The sequence below is a fragment of the Myxine glutinosa genome, chromosome 6 (genome assembly GCF_964187855.1).
Source record: "Myxine glutinosa chromosome 6, kmMyxGlut1.1, whole genome shotgun sequence".
NCBI lineage: Eukaryota > Metazoa > Chordata > Myxini > Myxiniformes > Myxinidae > Myxine > Myxine glutinosa.
Window position 1 is genome coordinate 72552370 of NC_136266.1, and position 22756 is coordinate 72575125.

At 46.4% G+C, this 22756-nt stretch overlaps 1 protein-coding gene across 1 annotated transcript; it reads left to right on the plus strand.

Moving 5' to 3' along the window:
* The first annotated feature begins 3398 nt into the window (after positions 1-3398).
* On the plus strand, positions 3399-21511 carry LOC137429965 (glycylpeptide N-tetradecanoyltransferase 2). Its single transcript, XM_068120374.2, has 12 exons — positions 3399-3545; positions 5908-6025; positions 8113-8236; positions 10009-10127; positions 10560-10651; positions 17462-17578; positions 17831-18001; positions 19323-19431; positions 19575-19745; positions 19860-20030; positions 20154-20291; positions 20416-21511. Exons 1-12 carry the CDS (start codon positions 3436-3438, stop codon positions 20434-20436), a joined length of 1461 nt encoding a protein of 486 aa, XP_067976475.1. The 5' UTR covers positions 3399-3435; the 3' UTR covers positions 20437-21511.
* The last annotated feature ends 1245 nt before the right edge of the window (positions 21512-22756 follow it).

Below are 22756 nucleotides of genomic sequence, written 5' to 3' on the forward strand. Positions count from 1 at the left end.
TTACCACTACCTCTCCTTTCTAGGAAGACATCCTCATTTGTTATCACTACCTTTCTAGGAAGACATCCTCCGTTGTTACCACTACACTTCCTTTCTCGGAAGACATCCTCCGTTGTTACCACTACCCTTCCTTTCTCGGAAGACATCCTCTGTTGTTACCATTTCCTTTGTAGGAGGACATCTTCCGTTATTGCCACTACCTTTGTAGGAAAAAGACATCACAGAAAGATATCCATGTATGAACTCCTTTTCGGCTACTGGGGAAAGACCCTGTTTTCCCACTCTCTTAACTATACTCGATTGCGGAATATAACTGGGCCAAATGGGGCATTTGCTCTTGGCCCCAGATCCTGACCGGGCCCAAAAAATTGAGTGAATAAAATGTTTTTATGCAGTTTCTCTTTTTACAAAGGAAAATAGCTGTCTCCTGTCTGTCTCAACTCCTCCAAAGAGGACCATGGACATGGTCCAAACTTGTTAATCTGGTCTGTTCTTACTAAAAAACATGTTATGAGGGAGCAACCAAAGAAAACAGTGGAGTGAATTGTGCGAGTGATTGGTGAGTGATTGGTGTGATGTTGTGTGTGTTAAAATAAAACCACCTTTAGAGGCCATTTTCCCCGCAAAGCAGGGGTTGGCATTTTTCGGGAACCGTGGTTGTTGTTGTTTTTTGGTCCCCTTTTTGAAGCAATGTTTTACAGCCGGATGCCCTTCCTGACACCAACCCTTTTTGCCGCCTTTAACGACAAACAGGGAATTACCAGTGAACTGGTACTCAATTAGCCGACCTCGGAAGGATATGACAGGCTGAGTCAACCCCCCTGGCATTAATTCAGTGATCGACCGGGATTACGAACCCAGGAGCCTAGGATCCTAAGCCAGCACCCTAGCTGCTAGCCCAACGCCAGGGACTGTGTGTGAGATGTGTGTGAGATGTCTGTGAGATGTGTGTGAGATGTGTGTGAGATGTGTGTGTTAACAGTATAAATATGGCCGTGAGTTTTCCGAGTGAGGGAACGGCATAAAGAGGGCCGTGAGATATTCCGTGTGAGTGAACGATGTAAGGAGGACAGTGAGATGTTCTGTGTGAGTCAACGGTGTAAGGAGGGCGGTGAGATGTTCTGTGTGAGTGAACGGTGTAAAGAGGGCCGTGAGATGTTCTGTGTGAGTGAACGATGTAAGGAGGACAGTGAGATGTTCTGTGTGAGTGAACGGCGTAAAGAGGGCCGTGAGATATTCCGTGTGAGTGAACGATGTAAAGAGGACAGTGAGATGTTCTGTGTGAGTGAATGGTGTAAAGAGGGCCGTGAGGTGTTCTGGTGAGTGAACGGTGTAAATAGGGCCATGTGATGTTTTGTGAGTGAACAGTGTAAAGAGGGCCGTGAGATGTTTTGTGTGAGTGAATGGTGTAAAGAGGGCGGTGAGATGTTCTGCATGAGTGAACGGTGTAAGGGGGGCTGTGAGATATGCTGTGTAAGTGAACGGTATGAGGAGGGTTGTGAGATGTTGTGTGAATGAACGGTGTAAAGAGGGCCGTGAGATGTTCTGTGTGAGTAAACGGTGTCAGGAGGGCCGTGAGATATTCTGTGTGAGTGAACGGCGTAAAGAGGGCCGTGAGATGTTCTGTGTGAGTGAACGGTGTAAAGAGGGCCGTGAGATGTTCTGTGTGAGTGAACGGTGTAAAGAGGGCCGTGAGATGTTCTGTGTGAGTGAACGGTGTAAAGAGGGCCGTGAGATGTTCTGTGTGAGTGAACGGTGTAAAGAGGGCCGTGTGATGTTTTGTGAGTGAACGGTGTAAAGAGGGCCGTGAGATGTTCTGTGTGAGTAAACGGTGTCAGGAGGGCCGTGAGTTCCGAGTGAGTGAAACGGCAAAAGGAGGGCTGTGAGATGTTCTGTGTGAGTGAACGGTGTAAAGAGGGCCGTTATATGTTCTGTGTGAGTAAATGGTGTCAGGAGGGCCGTGAGTTCCGAGTGAGTGAAACGGCAAAAGGAGGGCTGTGAGATGTTCTGTGTGAGTGAACGGTGTAAAGAGGGCCGTTATATGTTCTGTGTGAGTAAACGGTGTCAGGAGGGCCGTGAGTTCCGAGTGAGTGAAACGGCAAAAGGAGGGCTGTGAGATGTTCTGTGTGAGTGAACGGTGTAAAGAGGGCCGTTATATGTTCTGTGTGAGTGAACGGTGTAAAGAGGGCCGTTATATGTTCTGTGTGAGTAAACGGTGTCAGGAGGGCCGTGAGTTCCGAGTGAGTGAAACGGCAAAAGGAGGGCTGTGAGTTGCGTGTTTATATCTGTGCGGGTAATCAATTAAATAAGGAAAATAAATAACGTACTTTATTAATACTAGGGCATTGCCCGTACTATATCTATATCTAAAATTATATCCCCCCCCTCTATTTACATGCAATGGTTTGGTCCAAAGCGAACGGCTTCCGGAGTTTGGTAAAGAAATCGCCATCGCGTGCACAAACGCGCAGGAAAGCGAATGAATCGCAAATTCGTTTTTATTAGTTTTAAAACATAGTTTAACGCCAACATAGTTTGCAAACGTGAAATAAATGAATACGCTCTCAAATGTGCCATCCGAGGCAGCGTGTGTCCGCCACGTTCGGCACACGCGATAGTTCGCTGCTCTCTGATTGGTTGAATCGTTTTTTGGACATAGCTCGGTAAGTAATTGTCCGATTAATATGAAACCTTGAAAAGGCACATCCTCGGGTCCCCAGCAATATACCTGGCAAGTTAAAAGTATATCGGACCCGTGGTTGTCGAGAAACAGCGGTCACAGACAAACGTACAAACGTACAGAGATTACTGGAATTATAGATAGATATAGATAGATAACTCCTTCAACTCTAAATCTAAATAAGCCGAGAGACAAGAGATTATTTACTCAACCTTAGACAACATGTGCTCCGGGGCGGGGGTGGCACACATGGTGAGACCGGCCCAAAAATGTTCTTTGTCCCCGGCCTGGCAAGGCTTAATCCGGCACTGAGCCACTGACTATACTGTTCTTTAAATCTTCACCTGTGGTCACTGGTCCTGCCATTGCCCATCATATTGAAAAATCTCCCTCTACGTCCACTCCCACCACACTGCTCACCATGCCTAAACACCTGCATCAGATCCTTGGCGGTGTCGCTGGTCTTATTTTTGTTTCATTGCTGTTCTCATGAATAAACCAACACATTCAAAAAGTCTTATTTTCGCACTTAATTTCTCCGTTAACCTTTGTATTCCGACTCCACACTAAATTTCTCTCCTGTGATCCGATTATTTCCTTAAACTTATATTATCTTCAATACATCTAAAAGAATATTTTACGACGTATTGCCGCTTCCTTTTTATCCCTGTACTACTTCCTCTTCCTCTCTCCACACCTTGGCTCCGCCCCTCTCTAGGCTCCGCCCCTCCTGCCAGTGCGCATGCGCGCTCATCATGGCTGAGGATAGCGAGTCTGCTCTGAGTCAGCAGAGCTTAGAGCTCGATGATCGCGACACTTGTGGTATTGATGGAGACAATGAAGATGACGCGGGTCGAGCCGAAGGGTGAGAATATTGCATTAATGATTTCCTTCATATTCTCTCTACACTCTCCGGCATTTGGCTTTTCCTTGCGGCGCTGATATTTGGATTGTAGGCCTCTGCTGTTCAAGGCTCGTGTGAAAACTGTGCTATTGGCGATAAAATTGCGGGTGTGGTGATTGAGGGAGGGCGTGGAGGAGGAGTGAGATGTATTGGGCAGTTTGGGGCGGGTGATGTGAGAAGTGTTACAAGGTCGTTGATGAGAGAGATTGTGCGGGATCGTGGTGGAGATAACTGGTCTTGGGTTGGTGGATGAGCGAGAGTCAGTACGAAGGTGTGGTGGAGGTGCGAGGGATGGTGCGGGGTCGTTGTGACGGTGCGGGGTCGTGGTGGAGGTGCGAGGGATGGTGCGGGGTCGTTGTGATGGTGCGGAGATGTGGTGGAGGTGCGAAGTATGGTGCGGGGTCGTTGTGACGGTGCGGGGTCGTGGTGGAGGTGCGAGGGATGGTGCGGGGTCGTTGTGACGGTGCGGGGTCGTTGTGACGGTGCGGGGTTGTGTTGGAGGTGCGAAGTATGGTGCGGGGTCGTTGTGACGGTGCGGGATCACGGTGTGGGTCTGTGGTGAAAGTGTGGATTCGTGGTGGAGGTGCGAATGACGGAATGGGGGTCGTGGTGGGGGTGCGGCAATGGAGGTGTGGGATCGTGGTGGAGGTGTGAGGGATGGGAAGCGGCGAGGTCGTGGTGGAGGTGCGGGCAATGGAGGTGTGGGGTCGTGGTGGAGGTGCAAGGGATGGTGCGGGGTCGTGGTGGAGGTGCAAGGGATGGTACGGGGTCGTGGTGGAGGTGCAAGGGATGGTGCGGGGTCGTGGTGGAGGTGCGAGGGATGGTACGGGGTCGTGGTGGAGGTGCAAGGGATGGTGCGGGGTCTGGTGGAGGTGCAAGGGATGGTGCGGGGTCGTGGTGGAGGTGCAAGGGATTGTGTGGGGTCGTGGTGGAGGTGTGGGGTACAGGGTGGGTGTGATCGTGGTGGAGGTGCGATGGACAATGTGTGGTTGTGGAAGAGGTGCAGGGTCGTTGTGTAGGTGCGAGGGATTGTGCAGGTTCGTGGTGTTAGTGTAGTGTTGTGGTGTGAGTGACGGTCGTGGTGACGGTAAGTGGCAATGCGGGGTCGTGGCTTTAGTGCGACTGACGGTGTAGGTTTGGGGTTGTTGGTGGAGGTGCGAGGGACAGTGCAGGGTCGTGGTGTAGGTGCGTGGTACGATACAAGGTTGTGGTGTAGGTGCGGAGTCGTGTTGCATGTGTGTGGGCCGATACAAGGTTGTGGTGTAGGTGCGGAGTCGTGTTGTAGGTGCGTGGCATGTTACAAGGTTGTGGTGTAGGTGCGGAGTCGTATTGTAGGTGCTTGGCATGATACAAGGTTGTGGTGTAGGACTGTAGGTGCAGAGTCGTGTTGTAGGTGCGTGGCATGATACAAGGTTGTGGCGTAGGTGCGGAGTCGTGTTGTAGGGGCGTGGCATGATACAAGTTTGTGGCGTAGGTGCGGGGTCATGGTGTAGGTGCGTGGCACAATACAAGGTTGTGGTGTAGGTGTGGGGTCGTGGTGTAGGTGTGTGGCATGATACAAGGTTGTGGCATAGTTGCGGGGTCGTGTTGTAGGTGCGTGGCACGATACAAGGTTGTGGTGTAGGTGCACAGTAATGTTGTAGGTGCGTGGCATGATACAAGGTTGTGGCATAGGTGCGGGGTGGTGGTGTAGGTCCGTGGCACAATACAAGGTTGTGGTGTAGGTGTGGGGTCGTGGTGTAGGTGTGTGGCACAATACAAGGTTGTGGTGTAGGTGCGGAGTCGTGTTGCAGGTATGTGGCATGATACAAGGTTGTAGTGTAGGTGCACAGTAATGTTGTAGGTGCGTGGCATGATACAATGTTGTGGCGTAGGTGCGGGGTCGTGGTGTAGGTGCGTGGCACGATACAAGGTTGTGGTGTACGTGCGGAGTCGTGGTGTAGGTGTGGGGCACAATACAAGGTTGTGGTGTAGGTGCGGGGTCGTGGTGTAGGTGCGTGGCACGATACGAGGTTGTGGTGTCGGTGCGTGGCACAATATCAGGTTGTGGTGTCGGTGTGAGTCATGGTGTAGGCATGCAGCACAATGTGGGGTCGTGGTGTAGAGGTGAGTGGTGTAGGTGCGCGGCGTGGTGCAGGGTTGTGGTGTTTTGCGAGTGGCGGTGTGGGATCCTGCTTCGGTGTGGGATGTTGCTGTAAATGTTTTAAGAATGCGTACAGTATCGTCGGAGTGAAAATATCTCATCTTGATAAGTTTGCATTCCATAAACGACTAACTTTGGATTGAGTGATTAATTAAAATGATGAATAACTGTGTTCTCCAGGAGTCCTGGTACTGATGCAGTAACTGGGAAAAAGAAAAAGAAAAAGCAAAAAAGGAAGAAGGAGAAAGAAAAAGAGTTAAACAAGTCTGACTCTGCATCAGATACTCAGGACGTGAAGGTGTCTGATTCATTCAATTATCTTTATCTGATGTTGGACTTACAACAATTCTTAATTATTTTTATGCCTTATGACGAAGTCGCCAGAGGCATTATGTTTTCAGGTTGTCTGTCCCTCCGTCCATGATATGTTTTCGTTACCGCGATAACTTGAGAACGGCTGAACGGATCTTAGTCAAATTTGGTGCAGGGATGTATAATGAGGTAAACATAACCTAATTAAATTTCGAGGTCAGACGTCATGTCAGGTAGAAATGTGATAACTTGAGAACAGCTGAATGGATTTTCATCAAACTTGGTACAAGTATTGTCATGATGTAATAATGTGGACAGAGGCATATCATTAGACGTCGTCACGTTGAAGAGTGTCGTTCTAGTTACCCTCACCTGAGGAGAGGGTGTTGCATTTGAGTCTGTTTGTTTGTCTGTCCGCACAGGAAAAATATGATTTTCTTTGCAACCGTTGGTCTGATTGACAGGAAATTTTCACCTTAGGTGCAACTCCACCTGTATATTTTTTTAAATGATAATTATGACGTAGGTGTAATCGTAGCCTGTCATCCTTCCGAGGTCGGCTAATTGAGTACCAGTTCACTGGTAATTCCCTGCTTGTCGTAAAAGGCGAAAAAAGGGTTGGCGGCAGGAAGGGGATCCGGCCGTAAAACATTGCTTCAAAAAGGGGACCAAAAAACAACAACCACGGTCCCCGAAAAAGGCCAACCCCCGCTTTGCGGGGAAAAATGGCCTCTAAATGTGGTTATTTTTATATATATATGACGTCCTTGGTCACGTGGTTCGGCCGCCATCTTGGAAAAACCGAAAAACATTGCACCTCTATATCTCCAAAAGCGCTGAATAGAAAAAATTTAGACGGCTCATTGTAAAGAACTCTCCATGTGGAATAAAATATGTTGATGATTATGTAATAGGTGCCTCCATTATGACGTCATAATTCGACAAGTACAAAACGTCATCTGATCAAGATGAAATTTCTTGAGCGCCATGTCGGCATAAACTGGTGGAGAAAAAAAAAATGATGATGACGTCATCTGTCACGTGCTTCGGCCGCCACCTTGGAAAAACCGAAAAACTTTGCACCTCTATATCTCCGAAAGCGCTGAATAGAAAAAATGGAGACATGGCTCATTGTAAAGAACTCCATGGGGAATAAAATATGTTAATGATGATGTCATAGGTGCCTCCATTATGACGTCATAATTCGACAAGTACAAAACGTCATCTGATCAAGATGAAATTTCTTGAGCATAATATAGGGATAAATTGGTGGAGAAAAAAATGATGTCATCGGTCATGTGGTTCGGCCGCCATATTTATTTTAACACAAACGCTTTAAAAACCACTGAAAACACATCCTGGCAAGGGTTTGCAATCTCTGATTGCTCTTTTCTTGTTTTATTTTTGTTTATGCCTCCACCGACGAAGTCACTGGAGGTATTATGTTTTTGAATTGTCCGTCCGTGCGTCTGTGATGGGTTTTCGTTACCGTGATAACTTGAGAACGGCTTAAGGGATTTAAATCAAAATTAGATAATGCATGTACTATGATGTAAAGATGAACTGATTAGATTTTGGGGTCAAGATGTCAAAGGTCATGTTAGGTAAAAATCCTGTTACCCCGATAACCTGTGAACCAGCAATGGGATTTGACCAAAGTTGATATACGTATGTATTATGATGCAAAGATGAACTGATTTGATTTTGGGGCAAGAGGTCAAAGGTCAGAGTCTGTAATAAGCTTTTGTTACCGCGATAATGACTGAAGGGAACTAAGTCAAACTTGGTACAAGTATGTATGATGAAGTAAATTGTAAAGATATACAGACTAGATTATGTGGTCAAATGTCAGAGGTCGTGTCAGGTAAAAATGTTATACTTGAGAACAGCTGATGGGATTTAAATCAATTTTGTACAAGAACGTGTAATGATGTAATAATGTGGACGGAGGCATATCGGTCGATGTCGCGATGCCGAAGAGTGCCGTTATAGTTCCTTTTCCTTTACTTTTCTCAATATGGAGTAAGAATTGAACATGTTTGTAGTGATGCTGTGATATCGTTGCATTTGTAGAAGCTTCAGGACCTGCAGCGAGCCATGGAGCTGCTTTCGGTATGCCAGGGACCAGCACGCAACCTGGAGGAGGCAAGCAAGCGCACATATCAGTTCTGGGACACGCAACCCGTGCCAAAGATTGGTGCGTACCACTTCGGTCATGTGACACCTGTTGTCAGTGAATTCCTGTTGGTGATGTTTTACTTTCCCAACTAAAGTATTGTTGATACTGCTTTTTTTCCATTTTGCATATTGTTGCGGATCCGGGAGTCGGCGCTCCCCTTACCAAGGGGGGGTTAATCCCCTTGTCTTTTACACTGACCGATCCTCCCAGTCCTGGAAATTACACGCTCCTTTGCGGGGTTGAGATTGGCCAGGGTGATTGGTCAATGGGTTCCCAAATACCTTTGCCAATCCCTCCGCAAAGCAGGGATATAATTCCCTGCTCGGACCCGGACAAGATGGAGTTTGCCTAGCGGTTAGCAGTCCGAAATCAGAGCCGTTAGCAAACACTAACCCGATCCTGAGCGTTGGCCAAATCGTGCCACGTATATTCAATTGAAGAAATCACGAAAGCGATCGGATGAGAGGAAACCAGAGTAGGAAGAACAAATATGATTTATTAATTACACTAAAAGAGGAAACTAAAGGAAAAGCATGTACAAGTAGAGGAAATAAAAGGACACAGGGCAAGCTTAAACAGTCTTACTTATCACACCCAGGACAGAACAAACGGACTTACACGAAAAGGTGGTGGTGGGAAGGAAGAGAAGGGTCCATGCAGATGGCAGACGTCGAGGTCCGGCTCCAAGCTCGCGCTCCGGTCCACGCTTTTGGGTTCGAGGCAAAACCCGGCAAACAGCTCCGCGTGTCGTTGGACGCGACCGGACAATTATATAGCGGTGGAAAACTGGTATGCTGCGTACGTCATTCAAATCTCTGCCGCTCGCCTCCGTGGCCCTCTCTGGCTCATCTGCTGTGACGTCTCCTTGGGTCTCGTTGGCTCATCTGCGGCTCCTCTCTCATCTGCGTATCTCTTGAAGTAGTCCGCGGTGGCGCTTTTATTACATGCCTCGCGTATCAAGCCGCGTCCGCTTCGCTCCGCCTACCGGTGAACATGCCTCGGCCTGTTTGGTCGCGAGGGCTCACCGGTCCCGCCCCTTGATGAGGCGTTGACAGAGCCACGCCTTGTTCCTGGCGCTTGGCTGACTCCTCCCCCTTCTTCTCCAAGATGACCGCGTGCGTAATGGCGTCGCACGGGTTAGAAAACCAATCGCACTGATGTTGAGGGAGCTGTAGGGCCTATCCTTATTTCATTAATGCAACGTAGATTCAAACTATTGGGAACAGAGCCTTACCTGAAACACATATTAAGGACAAAACTGAAGAGGTTTCTATGGTGTCCTACGTGTTGCTTGTGGCCTATCTAGGGTGCGATCTTTGACCTTTGGGAGATGGGGATATTTACAGGGAATTATTTACAAGGCTTATTATTTACAAAGTGAAGGTTCTAAAAACCGTAACAATATTTATTGTGGACGTTCCCAATATCTGAGTCAAAGCTTTCTCTGACATTCATACTTTTTATTTACTTCCACTACTTTAACAGCTCCAATTGTTCCCACGTTCTTGTGACGTCGGCTGGAGAAAGCTTCTGGCCCCAGACCTGTCGTTGCACTGAGGGTGCAGTAATTTGTAATTTGATTCGTGTTGCCGGCATTAACTAGCCTACTCTTAGCGAAAGACCCTGGGATCTTTAACATCCACCACCAACCTGTGCTTGCAGACTGATTTTCTGGCTTAATGTCCTCCAAATGGAGTTTTAATGTTATGAATTTTTATTTAGGCTGTTTTTATATGTATCGATGTACTCTTAACCATCATGCGATTGTTGTGCTTGTGCATCCTACCCAGACGAGAAGGTGACGACGCACGGTGCAATTGAACCCGATAAAGATTTTGTCCGCCAGGAGCCATATTCCCTCCCGCAAGGCTTCGTGTGGGACACTTTGGACATCAGCGACAGCGAAGTGGTTAGCTGTCCTCCTTTTGTGCTCGCTCAATTGTATACCATGAACTGTGGTGGTTGTTTTGTCTGTTTATTGACCTTTATAATCACATCCTGCCTGACTGTGATGTAGGCCTCCAGGCTTACTGTGAATAATAAAAACCTGTTTGGGTTTCACTCTACTTCAGGCTGCTTTGGGCTATTTTCACCAAAATGCTGGTATTGATTGACATAAAGTGCCATAATTTAACTGTTTAATCAATGTTGACTTCACGGGGTCGAAAGGTGACGATTTTCCCATTCTATCCATGGGAAAGTCTGCAGATTCCAATCTATCGTTGGAATTGTGTTCCGGAGAATTGTGTACATCCACAGGATGTAATGGTCGCACTTTAGTTCCACGTGGTATTGTGTCGGAGGCATGTTGAGATTGGCGTGTGTATGCGATGTCTTGCAGCTGAAAGAGCTTTATACGCTGCTCAATGAGAATTACGTCGAAGATGATGATAACATGTTCAGGTTCGACTACTCGCCCGAGTTTCTCCAGTGGTGAGTTTTGCTTGCGTGCACCTTTTGGGTTGAGTGTAAGGTTTGTTCTCAGGTCAGTCTGCAAATTTAGAATGGCTTATCGTGTCTGTTATATTAGCTTTGCAAAATGTGTTTGATCTGTCATGACTCCTCCATTATCCATGGGACGTCGCTCAGACCGACCGCCAAATGAGTCTTCGCAACCGTGCCAGCTCATCTTGTTCCCAGCTGTAACGTCACGCCCTGTGATCTGAGCTGATATCATGATGCTGTCATGTTTTGTCAAATCCCTGCGCGTGTTTGTGGAGGTCAAGTTTAACAAAAGTGTTGCGATTATCTGCCATATAATGTATGTAAACCCATCCCATTCTTCACCCCCTCTGCCCACCACACCAATTTCAACAGCTTGATAAAACCTTTGTTATGAGGGACTTCCCATGTGGGTACCAGACTTGTGCAGATGTTTCCTAGCATGAGGTGTTTGAAGATAAAAATTTCCTTTATTGGCAACAAACTTTTAAATGTGGTTAGTGTCTCGCTCTGTGCCATTTATATTAGCTGTGTTTCAGACCACAAGGTGTTGCTTCCTTGACTTATCATTATCGTTGATAACCAGAAGGTAATTAGGTTTTTTTATGCCTCTGCCGCCGAAGGTAGCCGGACGCATTGTGTTTTGGGCTTGTCCGTCCGTCCATACGGGCTAAACCTCGTTTTTCTCAGCAAACACATGTCCGATTGAGATGAAACTTTCAGGGTAGGAGTGACACCCATGTAGAATGTTTTTTTTTTAATGCTAATTGTGACGACATAGGTCACGTGGTATGGCAGCCACCTTGGAATAAACGCAAATAATTAAAAGATTATTTCTCGGAAACGGCTCAATGGAAAAATTTGAAATTTGGCACATTGTAAAGTCCTCCCAATGGGAATACAAAATTTTACAAATATCATCTAACACCCATTATTGCATGTAGTTTGAAAATGATGACATAGCAAGTCATGTGGTTTGGCAGCCATCTTGAATAGAAAAACGAACCTTATCCGATCAACACGAAACTTCACAAACGTGATCCCATACCCATACTGTTACGTGCTCCTCCCCAACCCCCGGTCACGGTGTACCTCCGAGCCCCGAGAGGAGTCACGGCAGAAAAATGTGTTATTCTGTATGTCAAAGATCAATGGTGAAGCCACACCAATTGTTACCAACAAACAAATATTGTATTAAGATCACACAAGAATAACAGTACAACAACAATAGTAATCAATTGTACAACCAATATATATTTCCTATGATGGTACCATCAGGTTCGTACAATATAACTCACTGTGCTCCAAGTGAGCGAAAAGAAGAACATTCCCCAATGTCTCTATTCCGGCATCAAGCCCAAGTCGATCCGCTCCAGCGATCGTCAGAACGATGTCCAATCGAGACCAGAATCCCGTTCGGATGACAGTCACAGTCACGCGGCCAAAGCTGCGCAAAGGTGCCCTCAAGGTGACGGGGAAATCCAAAGGCGCCCTCCAGGCGACTGGGAAATCACACCCTCGGGTATGGACGTTTCACGGCTCCAAACTGGCGAACCGCAGATTTACCTTCAAAATCCACGTGACACACACACACACCAGATAAACGTCTGGATACGGTGAAAATGGTTAAAGGGAAGCGAAAAACCTTGTGCGATGCGCAAAGCGCGCGAGTCAAAATGGCCGACGGCCCGTTCTCGAGGCGTAACGGCGCGACGATGATTCTCCTCGGAATCAACCGCCAAAACCTGACACGCAGGTTGATCTGTCACAGCGATAACAACTCTGTCGCAAGAATCCCTTTCCCGGGAAACCCAAAGTTCGTTAGTGACCTCCGTTCATCAACGTTTGCTCCAGACTTCGAAGCAGCTAGGCTTCTTCCCCGACTCACTCGCTCCGCCTTCTTCTCCTCCTCTTCCTCTTCGTCGTCGTCAGGTTCCGGTTTCATTTAAAACATTGACTTTTTTACCTTTTGAAAATAGTAACCTCTATCTTCCTTAAATGACAACAATAATAGTACATGGAATCAAAAATGTTTACAGTGGATGAAAACCACAACAACGGAAGTGACGAAGCCGTAACACTTCCCCCCCTCAAGAAAGAAAGTTTTCACTATGTTCAAACTTTCTTTGCAGGCAAAAACTCTTTTAACAAACAAAAATAAAACTCACACCCAAATCATCAATTCCCATGAGCAACGATAATAATTAATATTTCCCAAAATAAAGCAACAAAACTTCCAATCAACCTACAGAAATTCCCAAAGTTAGTTCACTCTGGACAAAGCATCAGCAACGACATTGTCCCTGCCCTTTACATGCTCAATTTCCAAGTTGAACTCCTGCAAAGCCAAACTCCATCTCATCAACGGCTGGTTTTTATTTTTCATTTTTTGAATGAAGGTTAAGGGGTTGTGATCAGTGAATCCAAAGCAAAGCAAATCTAAAGCACTTTTTGAAGGAGGCCGAGCTGAGAGCCAGGTTTCATGGTGGTTGGGTGGTGAGGCCTGGAAGTATTCACTGCATGGACGCATTTAGGAACGTGGAGTTCACGGGTTAATCCGTGTAGGAATCTTGGCTCGGCTGCTCCTGAGCACTCAGTGCTTCCAACTCTTCTCTTGATCATAAAAATCATAATCACGGTTGTATAATCGGGTGCTGTAGTCACGTGAGTAGCGGTCCCCATCTCGGCTACCACCGTAATAGTCATCCCGTCGAGAGTTGCCAAAACTGCGCTGCTGCTGCTGGGAGCCTCCGTAGTAATCACGACTGCGGCCGCCACCAAAACTACTACTCCCACCCCGGGAGCCATAGCCACCCCTGAAACTACCTCCACGTTTTCCTCCTCTGTAGCCCCTCGACGCCATGGCCTGCCTTCTCTACTGTTATGGTCCGACCATCCAAATCCTTGCCATTCAAATCCTGTTCTGCATCTTTGGCGTCCTTTGTGTTTTCAAACGTGACAAAGCCAAACCCTCTCGACTTTTGCGTCTCCGTCTTTTATCAGCAGCACTTCCAAGAGTGGTCCATATTTGCCAAAGATAGAGTCCAGAACATCTTCACTTGTGTCAAAGTTCAGTCCACCTACAAAGAGCTTGCCAACATTGCCTCCATCCATGACTTGTGTGTGCTGACACTTAGTTTCAGGGTACTCGACAAGAAGTGACTGTGCAAAGCGTGACGTCAGTACCTTCTCCTTCTCTTCTGAGCGCTTCCTACCCATAGCACAAGTCACTGCACAGGATGGAAAGATACCCCGAATCTCCTGCTCTAACTGTGCGGTGTTATTTTCCATACTGGGCTTTTCAACCAACATTGGATTACCAGAAACTCGACCACTGGCCAAATCATTCCCGATAATAAAAGGGAACCCTCTACAGGTAGAGTGGCTTGTAAACCTACGGTGACCGGTCCTGACACCAAATCAGACGTCAAATGGATGACATGAAGTGGAGCTTTAACATAGCCACCAACCCCCTGTAAAAGAACACTAACACCAGTTGCCGTCTTCTCTGACAATGGCAAAATGCCCTCGAGCATCAAAGATGGATGCGCTCCTGTGTCCCTCAATACCCTAACAGGTCTCTGGTTCGTTAAGTCTCCATCCGGTGACACAAACCCCTCTGAAATAAAAGGTTTGTAACCCTCTTGAACAAGGCCGTTCTGTGATGCCGTAACTTTGGCATGGGAACCTTCACAAGGCACTGTCCTCCAAGGACGATTTCTCGCATTGGCCAATGCATTCGGAGTTGCACTTGTTTGACTCCGCTCCTGATTTTTCCTTTTCAGGGCGTAACATTGGGACATCAAATGCCCAGGTTTCTTGCAAAAAGCGCAAGTAGGTCCGGAGGAAAAACTCGTGGTCTGCCTCGGGCCCCCCGGAAGATAAGTCCGTCTTGGAACTGTAGTCTTCTGATCCCTAAAAGTCGTGTTATCAGATTTGTCCTCATAGTCATCTCTAGGCCACCTCCATTAATATTTGTTCTCCGAACCTGATTTACAACTCACCTGGCTAACTCTAGGTGGGAAGTTAGGTTTGTGGAACCCCATCCTGTGTCAAGGCATAGTCATCTGCCACGGTTGCTGCTTCATACAACTCTGGTACTTTCTTTTCATCCAGATGTACTTTAATGTCCGCGTGGACACACTGTTTGAATTCCTGCACCAAGATCAATTGGCGTAACAGGTTGAAGTCTTTCCCAATCCCCTTCGAGTCACACCACCGATCAAACATGGTTTCCTTCATTCTGGCAAACTCCACATGGGTCTCACTCTCCCTCTTCCTGGCATTCCTGAATTTTTGCCGGTAAGCTTCAGGGACCAATTCATAGGCTTTGAGAATGGTTTTCTTTCCTATCTCAAAATCTGCACATTGGTCAATCGGTAAAGCCGAATAGATATCTTGAGCTTTACCCACCAAAACACTTTGCACTAACATAGTCCAGGACCCCACAGGCCATTTTAGCATTTGAGCCACTTTCTCAAAGTGTAAAAAAAACTTGGCTACGTCCTTTTCATTGAAGGGTGGAACCAGCCTCACATGCCTACCAACATCCCAAGTGGTCTGACTAGTTGTCGAACTAGCCGGCATGGATACTGCTTCTCTCCGTTCTCCCATTAATTCCAGATCCTTGAGTTGAAGTTCCTTCTGACACTCCATGTCACGTTACTTTAACTCCCTTTCAGCTCTCCTTTCCTCTGCTCTTTCCCCTGCTCTTCTTTCTTCAGCTCTCCTTTCCTCTGCTCTTCTCTCTTCTTCAGCTCTCCTTTCCTCTATTCTTCTCTCCTCGAGTTCTCGTTCCTGTTCTGCTCTTCTTTCCTTGAGTTCCCTTTCAGCTCTCCTTTCCTCGGCTCTTCTCTCCTCGAGTTCTCGTTCCTGTTCTGCTCTTTCCTTTTCTGCTTTCCTTTGCTCTGCTTTTAACCTTTCCTGGCTCTGCAGCTGCATCTCCATTTTCCAGAGCTCCACATTTTCTTTTTCCTCGGGTAACCAATCCAAGGCTACCTCTTTCCATGTTCCTTGTCCCACCAGAGATTCTACCACCAATGTCTGCATCTCTGCTTTCTTCATATGAGCTCGGACCTCCAAGTTAAAATGTTTGGCCAATATCAAGAGTTCCGATCTTTTTAACGCTTGGAACTGTGCCTCATTAGGGGACGCCGCAAACCTTTCTGCGTCAAACACCATGGTGACTATTAAGTTAGCACCTGTTAACCTTCACACAAACATTTTCCAATTTTTTTGAAAAATTTGGGAATGTAAGAAAAATCCAAGTTTGGGAATTTTGGGAATGTTAGGGAATTCGATCCCGGACGAGTGTTAGGGAATTCTATCCCGGACGATATTTGGGAATTTTGTCAGCAAAGACGAGCCCCCAATTTCAATTTGGGCCAATTTTGGACGAGCCCCAAATTTCTGTTACGTGCTCCTCCCCAACCCCCGGTCACGGTGTACCTCCGAGCCCCGAGAGGAGTCACGGCAGAAAAATGTGTTATTCTGTATGTCAAAGATCAATGGTGAAGCCACACCAATTGTTACCAACAAACAAATATTGTATTAAGATCGCACAACAATAACAGTACAACAACAATAGTAATCAATTGTGCAACCAATATATATTTCCTATGATGGTACCATCAGGTTCGTACAATATAACTCACTGTGCTCCAAGTGAGCGAAAAGAAGAACATTCCCCAATGTCTCTATTCCGGCATCAAGCCCAAGTCGATCCGCTCCAGCGATCGTCAGAACGATGTCCAATCGAGACCAGAATCCCGTTCGGATGACAGTCACAGTCACGCGGCCAAAGCTGCGCAGAGGTGCCCTCAAGGTGACAGGGAAATCCAAAGGCGCCCTCCAGGCGACTGGGAAATCACACCCTCGGGTATGGACATTTCACGGCTCCAAACCGGCGAACCGCAGATTTGCCTTCAAAATCCACGTGACACACACACACACCAGATAAACGTCTGGATGCGGTGAAAATGGTTGAAGCGAAGCGAAAAACCTTGCGCAAAGCGCGTGAGTCAAAATGGCCGACGGCCCGTTCTCGAGGCGTAACGGCACGACGATGATTCTCCTCGGAATCAACCGCCAAAACCTGACACGCAGGTTGATCTGTCACAGCGATAACAACTGTCGCAAGAATCCCTTTCCCGGGAAACCCGAAGTTCGCTAGTGACCCCAGTTCGTCAACGTTTGCTCCAGACCTCGAAGCAGCTAGGCTTCTTCCCCGACTCACTCGCTCCGCCTTCTTCTCCTTCTCTTCCTCTTCGTCGTCGTCCGGTTCCGGTTTCATTTAAAACATTGACTTTTTTACCTTTTGAAAATAGTAACCTCTATCTCTCTTAAACGACAACAATTATAATAGTACATGGAATCAAAAATGTTTACAGTGGATGAAAACCACAACAACGGAAGTGACGAATCCGTAACAATACATATGCAGAGTGTACATTTCTTAAGGTCATATGTCACGTGGTGTGGCAGCCGTATTGGCTTGGATGCCGATATTTTAAAAAACCCCTTCTCTGAAACCGCTTCATCGATCGATGTGAAACCTGTCATGGTTCGTGAAAATGTGATACTTGAAAACAGCTGAAGTGATTTAAATCGAGCTTTTTTATTTTTAGGACAGTGAATGAGGACATCTACCCGTTGTGGGACTAGGCGGAGGCATATTGGCGACACAGTCGCATTGCTCTAGTTTTTTTCCATTCTTCTGTGTGAGCTTTTTTACAACCCTTTTTTACAATGCTTGAAGATGCAGGTGGCTATTGTTTGCTGATCTTTGAGTGCCGCTTACAGGGCGCTCCGTCCACCTGGTTGGCATTTGCAGTGGCACTGTGGTGTACGCGTCTTGTCAAACCGCAAACTTGTCGGCTTCATCAGCGCTATTCCGGCACGTATCAGCATCTATGATTCGTAAGTTGCATTCCTGTTGCGATGTAGGTGTTCCATTTGGGTGGGATTTATTTGTGGGCGTGGCTTGTTGGTGCTGTAGGATATATTGAGTGTGTGTGGGGGGGCCTTTAAAATGCATTTATTTTATTTTATTTCAATATAGAGTTTCAGATCATGGGGGCTTGGTTCACTTATAGCCCCCACATCTGATTCCTGGTGTTGTGCTATTGCATTCTAAGTGCCCTTCCTTTTGTGTTTTGTGCCCTTCAAAAGGATCATTAGGATGGTTGAGATAAACTTCCTGTGCGTGCACAAGAAACTTCGATCGAAGCGTGTTGCGCCGGTGCTCATACGTGAGATAACGCGGCGCGTGAACTGCGAAGGCGTCTTTCAGGCGGTGTACACGGCCGGTGTGGTGCTGCCCAAGCCCATGGCCACCTGCAGGTGCTGATCAAACGTGGTGATGGGTGTGGAATGCAAAGCTTCCATTTTTCGCCTTTATCACTCGCTGATACAAGCAAGCAAAGTTTCCGCCCAAAAAAGTGGGTGCGGAAGGCATTTGGTTTATTTGCTTATCGTTTATTCATAATGCCTCTGCAGTCTCTACTTTTCTTTTTTAATATTGTCATCACAGTTTGCTAATTATAGATTAGACCGTGAGCTTTTGCTGTCAATACGCGACTTTCAAAATGACGTATGAATGCCAAATGAGGCCTTCTGCGCATGCACTGTGTGTGTGTGTGTGTGTGTGTGTGTGTGTGTGTGTGTGTGTGTGTGTGTGTGTGTGTGTGTGTGTGTGTGTGTGTGTTTATACTGACATGGTTCGGCTTGACGCACCTTTTAACCTGCCATTGCTAGTGCAAAATGTGTAATTCAAAGTCTTTTAAACATTATTTTCAGCATTTCAACGAAAGAGTCGCAATTTCAAAATTGTTAACCATAATTGTTGCGTTCCTGAATGAAAATCGTATGCAAGAGAATATAGGACATACGAGATATATCCGTGGACGACAGTAGTCGGGTTCGTACCATTTCCTGTTAATACAATTGGCTAGCGGCAGCTCTGGTTATTATTCACACAAATGGACGCTTCTCCTTTCACCAATAGATGCATAAATCAAGTGTAATTTCTCTTGTGCCCACAGAACCAAGCAAAATATATATATTTATAACAGCCCATACAGCACCTACTCCCTTCCCAGGCCCCCCACCCCCTCCTCCCAAACATGATTAATAGTAAATATCATTTTAAGCCTCCCCTGTGTATCGACAAGTCTCAGATATTGGGTGTGGAAACCCCACCCACTTCCCTTCGGTGATGAGAAGCACGAAGGTTTGGGTAGAACGCTCCCCTCTACGAACATTCAGACCTTTCACAGGCCTACATGGTCGGGAGTTTTTGAAGTACGGACTGCAACATATCGGCTTCTTGGATGAGTTGATCAGAAAGTTCTCCAACTCTTTTGTGTGCAGAGGCACACCACTTTCTCCCAGCTACGTTTCCAAGTATTTTTGGATTCTTTAAAAGCTCAGTGAGCTGTTTCAGGCTACAATCTTTATCTGGCACGCATGATGCATGTACATACAGGCCGCCTCAATGGACTTCATTGCTAGGTGTTTCGGCGCATGCGCACAGGGTGATCTGGGGCAGATTACGTTATTTCAAAAGTCGCGTATTGTGCCAGGATATAAAAAAAACAAAAACATTTTTAAGCCAACGTGCTGTACGTACGTAACCTTACGCCTTTGTCTTTGTGCTCTATAGATACTGGCATCGGTCTCTGAATCCCCGTAAGCTCATCGATGTGAAGTTCTCGCACCTGAGCAGGAACATGACCATGCAGCGTACACTGAAGCTTTACCGCTTACCTGAGGTTTGAGTTGAACATTTTGCCCTATTTCTATTTCCACGTTGTTTATTTGCTTTTGGATCACATTATTGTAACCGAATATCCTCTACATTAAGTAGCCTGCACACAGGTCTTGTCTAATTTTTTGGTCTCTTGCTGCACCATAGGAGACAAAGACCCCAGGGCTGCGATGCATGGAGGCACGGGATGTGCCATGTGTGACCGAGTTACTTGTGGCCTACCAGCAACGCTTTCATCTGGCACCACTCATGGACAACGACGATGTCACCCATTGGCTTCTGCCACGCAGTGGCATCGTCGACACATATGTTGTGCAGGTTTGTTTGTTTTTGTGTCAATGGGGTGGAGGTTAGATATCCACACCAATAATGCTGTTTGCCATGCAGGGTGGAGGGGGCATTGACTTTGTTTTTAATTTGTTTTAAATCCAGGACCCAGACAGTGGAGAGGTGACTGACTTCCTGAGCTTTTACACGTTGCCATCAACTGTCATGCATCACCCATTGCATAAGACCCTCAAAGCGGCATATTCCTTCTATAACGTTCACACCAAGGCTCCCTTACTGGATCTTATGAGTGATGCCCTAGTTCTCGCCAAGTCGGTGAGCTTTCCCTCGCCCCCATAACTGTGAACACTGAAGATGGATGTGGGAAAGAAAGATGGAAATGATAACTATTCCACCCCCCTTCTTACCTTGTCTTCCATCCTTCTTTCACCACCGCAGAAAGACTTTGATGTTTTCAATGCTCTCGACCTGATGGAGAACAAGAACTTCCTGGAGAAGTTGAAGTTCGGAATCGGCGACGGAAACCTGCAGTATTATCTGTACAACTGGCGATGTCCATCTATGGGCCCGGAAAAGGTATTGCCATCTCGGTGGACAGCCAGCTTTTCATCTACCCAAACATGTCGTGACCTTGTGCCCTATTATTGTCAAGTTTATGGCTATGACATGACGGACATTCTCATCTACCTTGTGTTCCTAGGTCGGCCTCGTGCTGCAGTGAAGTTAGTTCCAAAAAGGCTTTGCACATCCGCAGTGACTCGCAGAAGAGCGATCTCCAAATATTTGACCCATAACCCCCTGCAGTGTTACTCCCTCCCCCCAACTCCCACCCACCCACCCCTTACCCCTTGGATACACGGGGCGCATGCGCGTCCTGAAAGCTATCCCCAGCGTAAAAAAGAGGAAATTGTCGACTTGTTAAACGTCTACTTTGCAAACGACCGTCGAGGTTTGCTGTTGCGATTCTACACACAGACACGACCATCAGTTGTCGACAGTAAGTTTCTTTTTATTATTTTATTTTGTAGCTGCGTTGTATTATTGCTTAATTCCAGGTTCCAAGCTTGCGACATGTGAAGCAGGCGTTGGCTTCAGTTAGACTGGGGGTTATATCATTTCGCAGAGAATGCGGGTCGGTTCCACCATTTTGTGACTCCAGCTGTTTACTTCGTTTTTTATTTTATTTTCTTACCTACCTGTCTGTGCATGTGCACCGGACGATTGTGTCAGCTGCTGAAGATCGATGCTTAATGTCTGCTCTTGGTCAATCTGGAACGGTATTTGCGTACAGCAAGGTACAGTTCGGACACTCGTGTCATGTTCCCGGCGTCGTGGTTGTACGTACCGAGTCCAAACGGTTTTTTTCCTATTATTTCCGTTACGTCGATCTTTGAACCAGTTTCCTCTAGAATCGAACTGAGAATGCACTGAATTGCAAAGACCTCTATCTGCTTGTCTCGTTCATTTGTCCTTTTTTTATTTTTTTTTATTTGCTTACTGCTGTCCAAACACCTTTTAAACGTGAAATCAATGATGCAAAATTCATAATCTATATCTGACAAGACGATTATCAAAGTTTGCCCTTGCGCTTGTATTGTCCGTCCATAGTAGACCCTAAAGGGTGTTTCCCTCGGTGGGGCCGTTAATGTGGCGACACGGTGTTCGGAAAGGAAAATGCACTGATTTTAACTGAGGCTTTTCCATGTGGTGAGTAATGAAGCCGTTTTTGGTGGGATTGCTAATTGAGTCATCAATGTTGTTTATGAGGGGTGTGAATAAATTCAAACCGCTTTTTATTGTCGATTAATTTATTTATTTTGCACGTCGTTCACATTTTGTGTATTGCGCCAGCCGACCTCAGCTTTTCTGCATGTTTGGCTGGAATGCAAATGTTTCGCTGACAATCTGGGCTGGCAGGGTGGCCTAAAGATATGCCCATTTCCTACTAAGCTGTCGAGACTGCGTTTGAATCTCGATCCAGCTCTGAACTGTCATCCTGGTGTTTCACAGGCAAGGCATTAGTGTGTGCACCGTTCCAAGGGTGGACATTAAACTGGGCGTCCTGTATTCTCAGCATTAATTGGTGGACTTTAAATGATCCCACGGTGTCCTTCACAATGAGTCTGGCTGGCACCCTGAACAAATCACAAGTTCCTGCTCCAACCTATAGTGGCACTGTAGGTTGACAAATTTAAATAGTCAAACAACTGCATCAGCGGCATGCCTGAGCCCCTACAAGAACCGATGCTCACCTGCAACGCTGCATATATATGCTGACGATGACTGAAAAGCAAAACTTTTAAATATATAATTAATTCCCTACAATTGTGTTTGCTGAAGCAAATGTCATTTTAGGCTTGGTTTGTGTTTGGGTGAAAAGGTTAACTTTTGGCAATACAGTACTAACTTTGATCACAATTTCTTTAAGCACAGGTGGTCTTTACTTTGGCCTCCAACAGGCCCTCAGCAGAGTACACCCATGTTCAAAAGTGCATACATTATTTTAATTAGCTGTTTTTCATTTGCCAAGTTTTCAGGTTAAATTTACTCTCCAAGAGTTTCCAAATTGGTTGTAAAGTGCTGGTTATACTTTTGTTGCGCATGTGAATGTTCTACCAAGTTGGGATGGCCACCTCCAACTTAGGCTTTTACTTTTTTGTTAAAGTGTGGAATTATAAGTGGGTGAGTTAAGTTGTCATACCTGCCAAACTAATGCACTCTTGCACCGGTGGACAGAACAACTTGAAAATTGGATGTTATCACTAAAAATAAATAAATCGAACTCTGGGAAGTTGCACCCCCCCCCCCCCCCCTCCCATTAGCTGTTCCTGGAGAGGGAGGGTGTGTTTGGTATATATTCATTTTTTACCAAACCGTGATTGTTTGCAGACCCTTTGTCGGGGTTGCAAATTCAACTTGGAGTGTCTTTCCCTTCAAACTGGGAAATCGAAGAATTGTTATTGCTAGATTCCCAGCTTGTCTCAAATAAATCTCACCTCGCTGATAAAACGGCTTGCTCACCTTATTAATTAAGTGGTTTG

What these genes read in the sequence shown, in the direction of transcription:
- LOC137429965 (XM_068120374.2), top strand. Translation starts at nt 3,436, where the DNA reads ATGGCTGAGGATAGCGAGTCTGCTCTGAGTCAGCAGAGCTTAGAGCTC. An exon ending in CGTATCAGCATCTATGATTC is followed by an intron (nt 17,579 to 17,830) that starts GTAAGTTGCATT and finishes GCCCTTCAAAAG; the next exon opens with GATCATTAGGATGGTTGAGA. An exon ending in AGCTTTACCGCTTACCTGAG is followed by an intron (nt 19,432 to 19,574) that starts GTTTGAGTTGAA and finishes GCTGCACCATAG; the next exon opens with GAGACAAAGACCCCAGGGCT.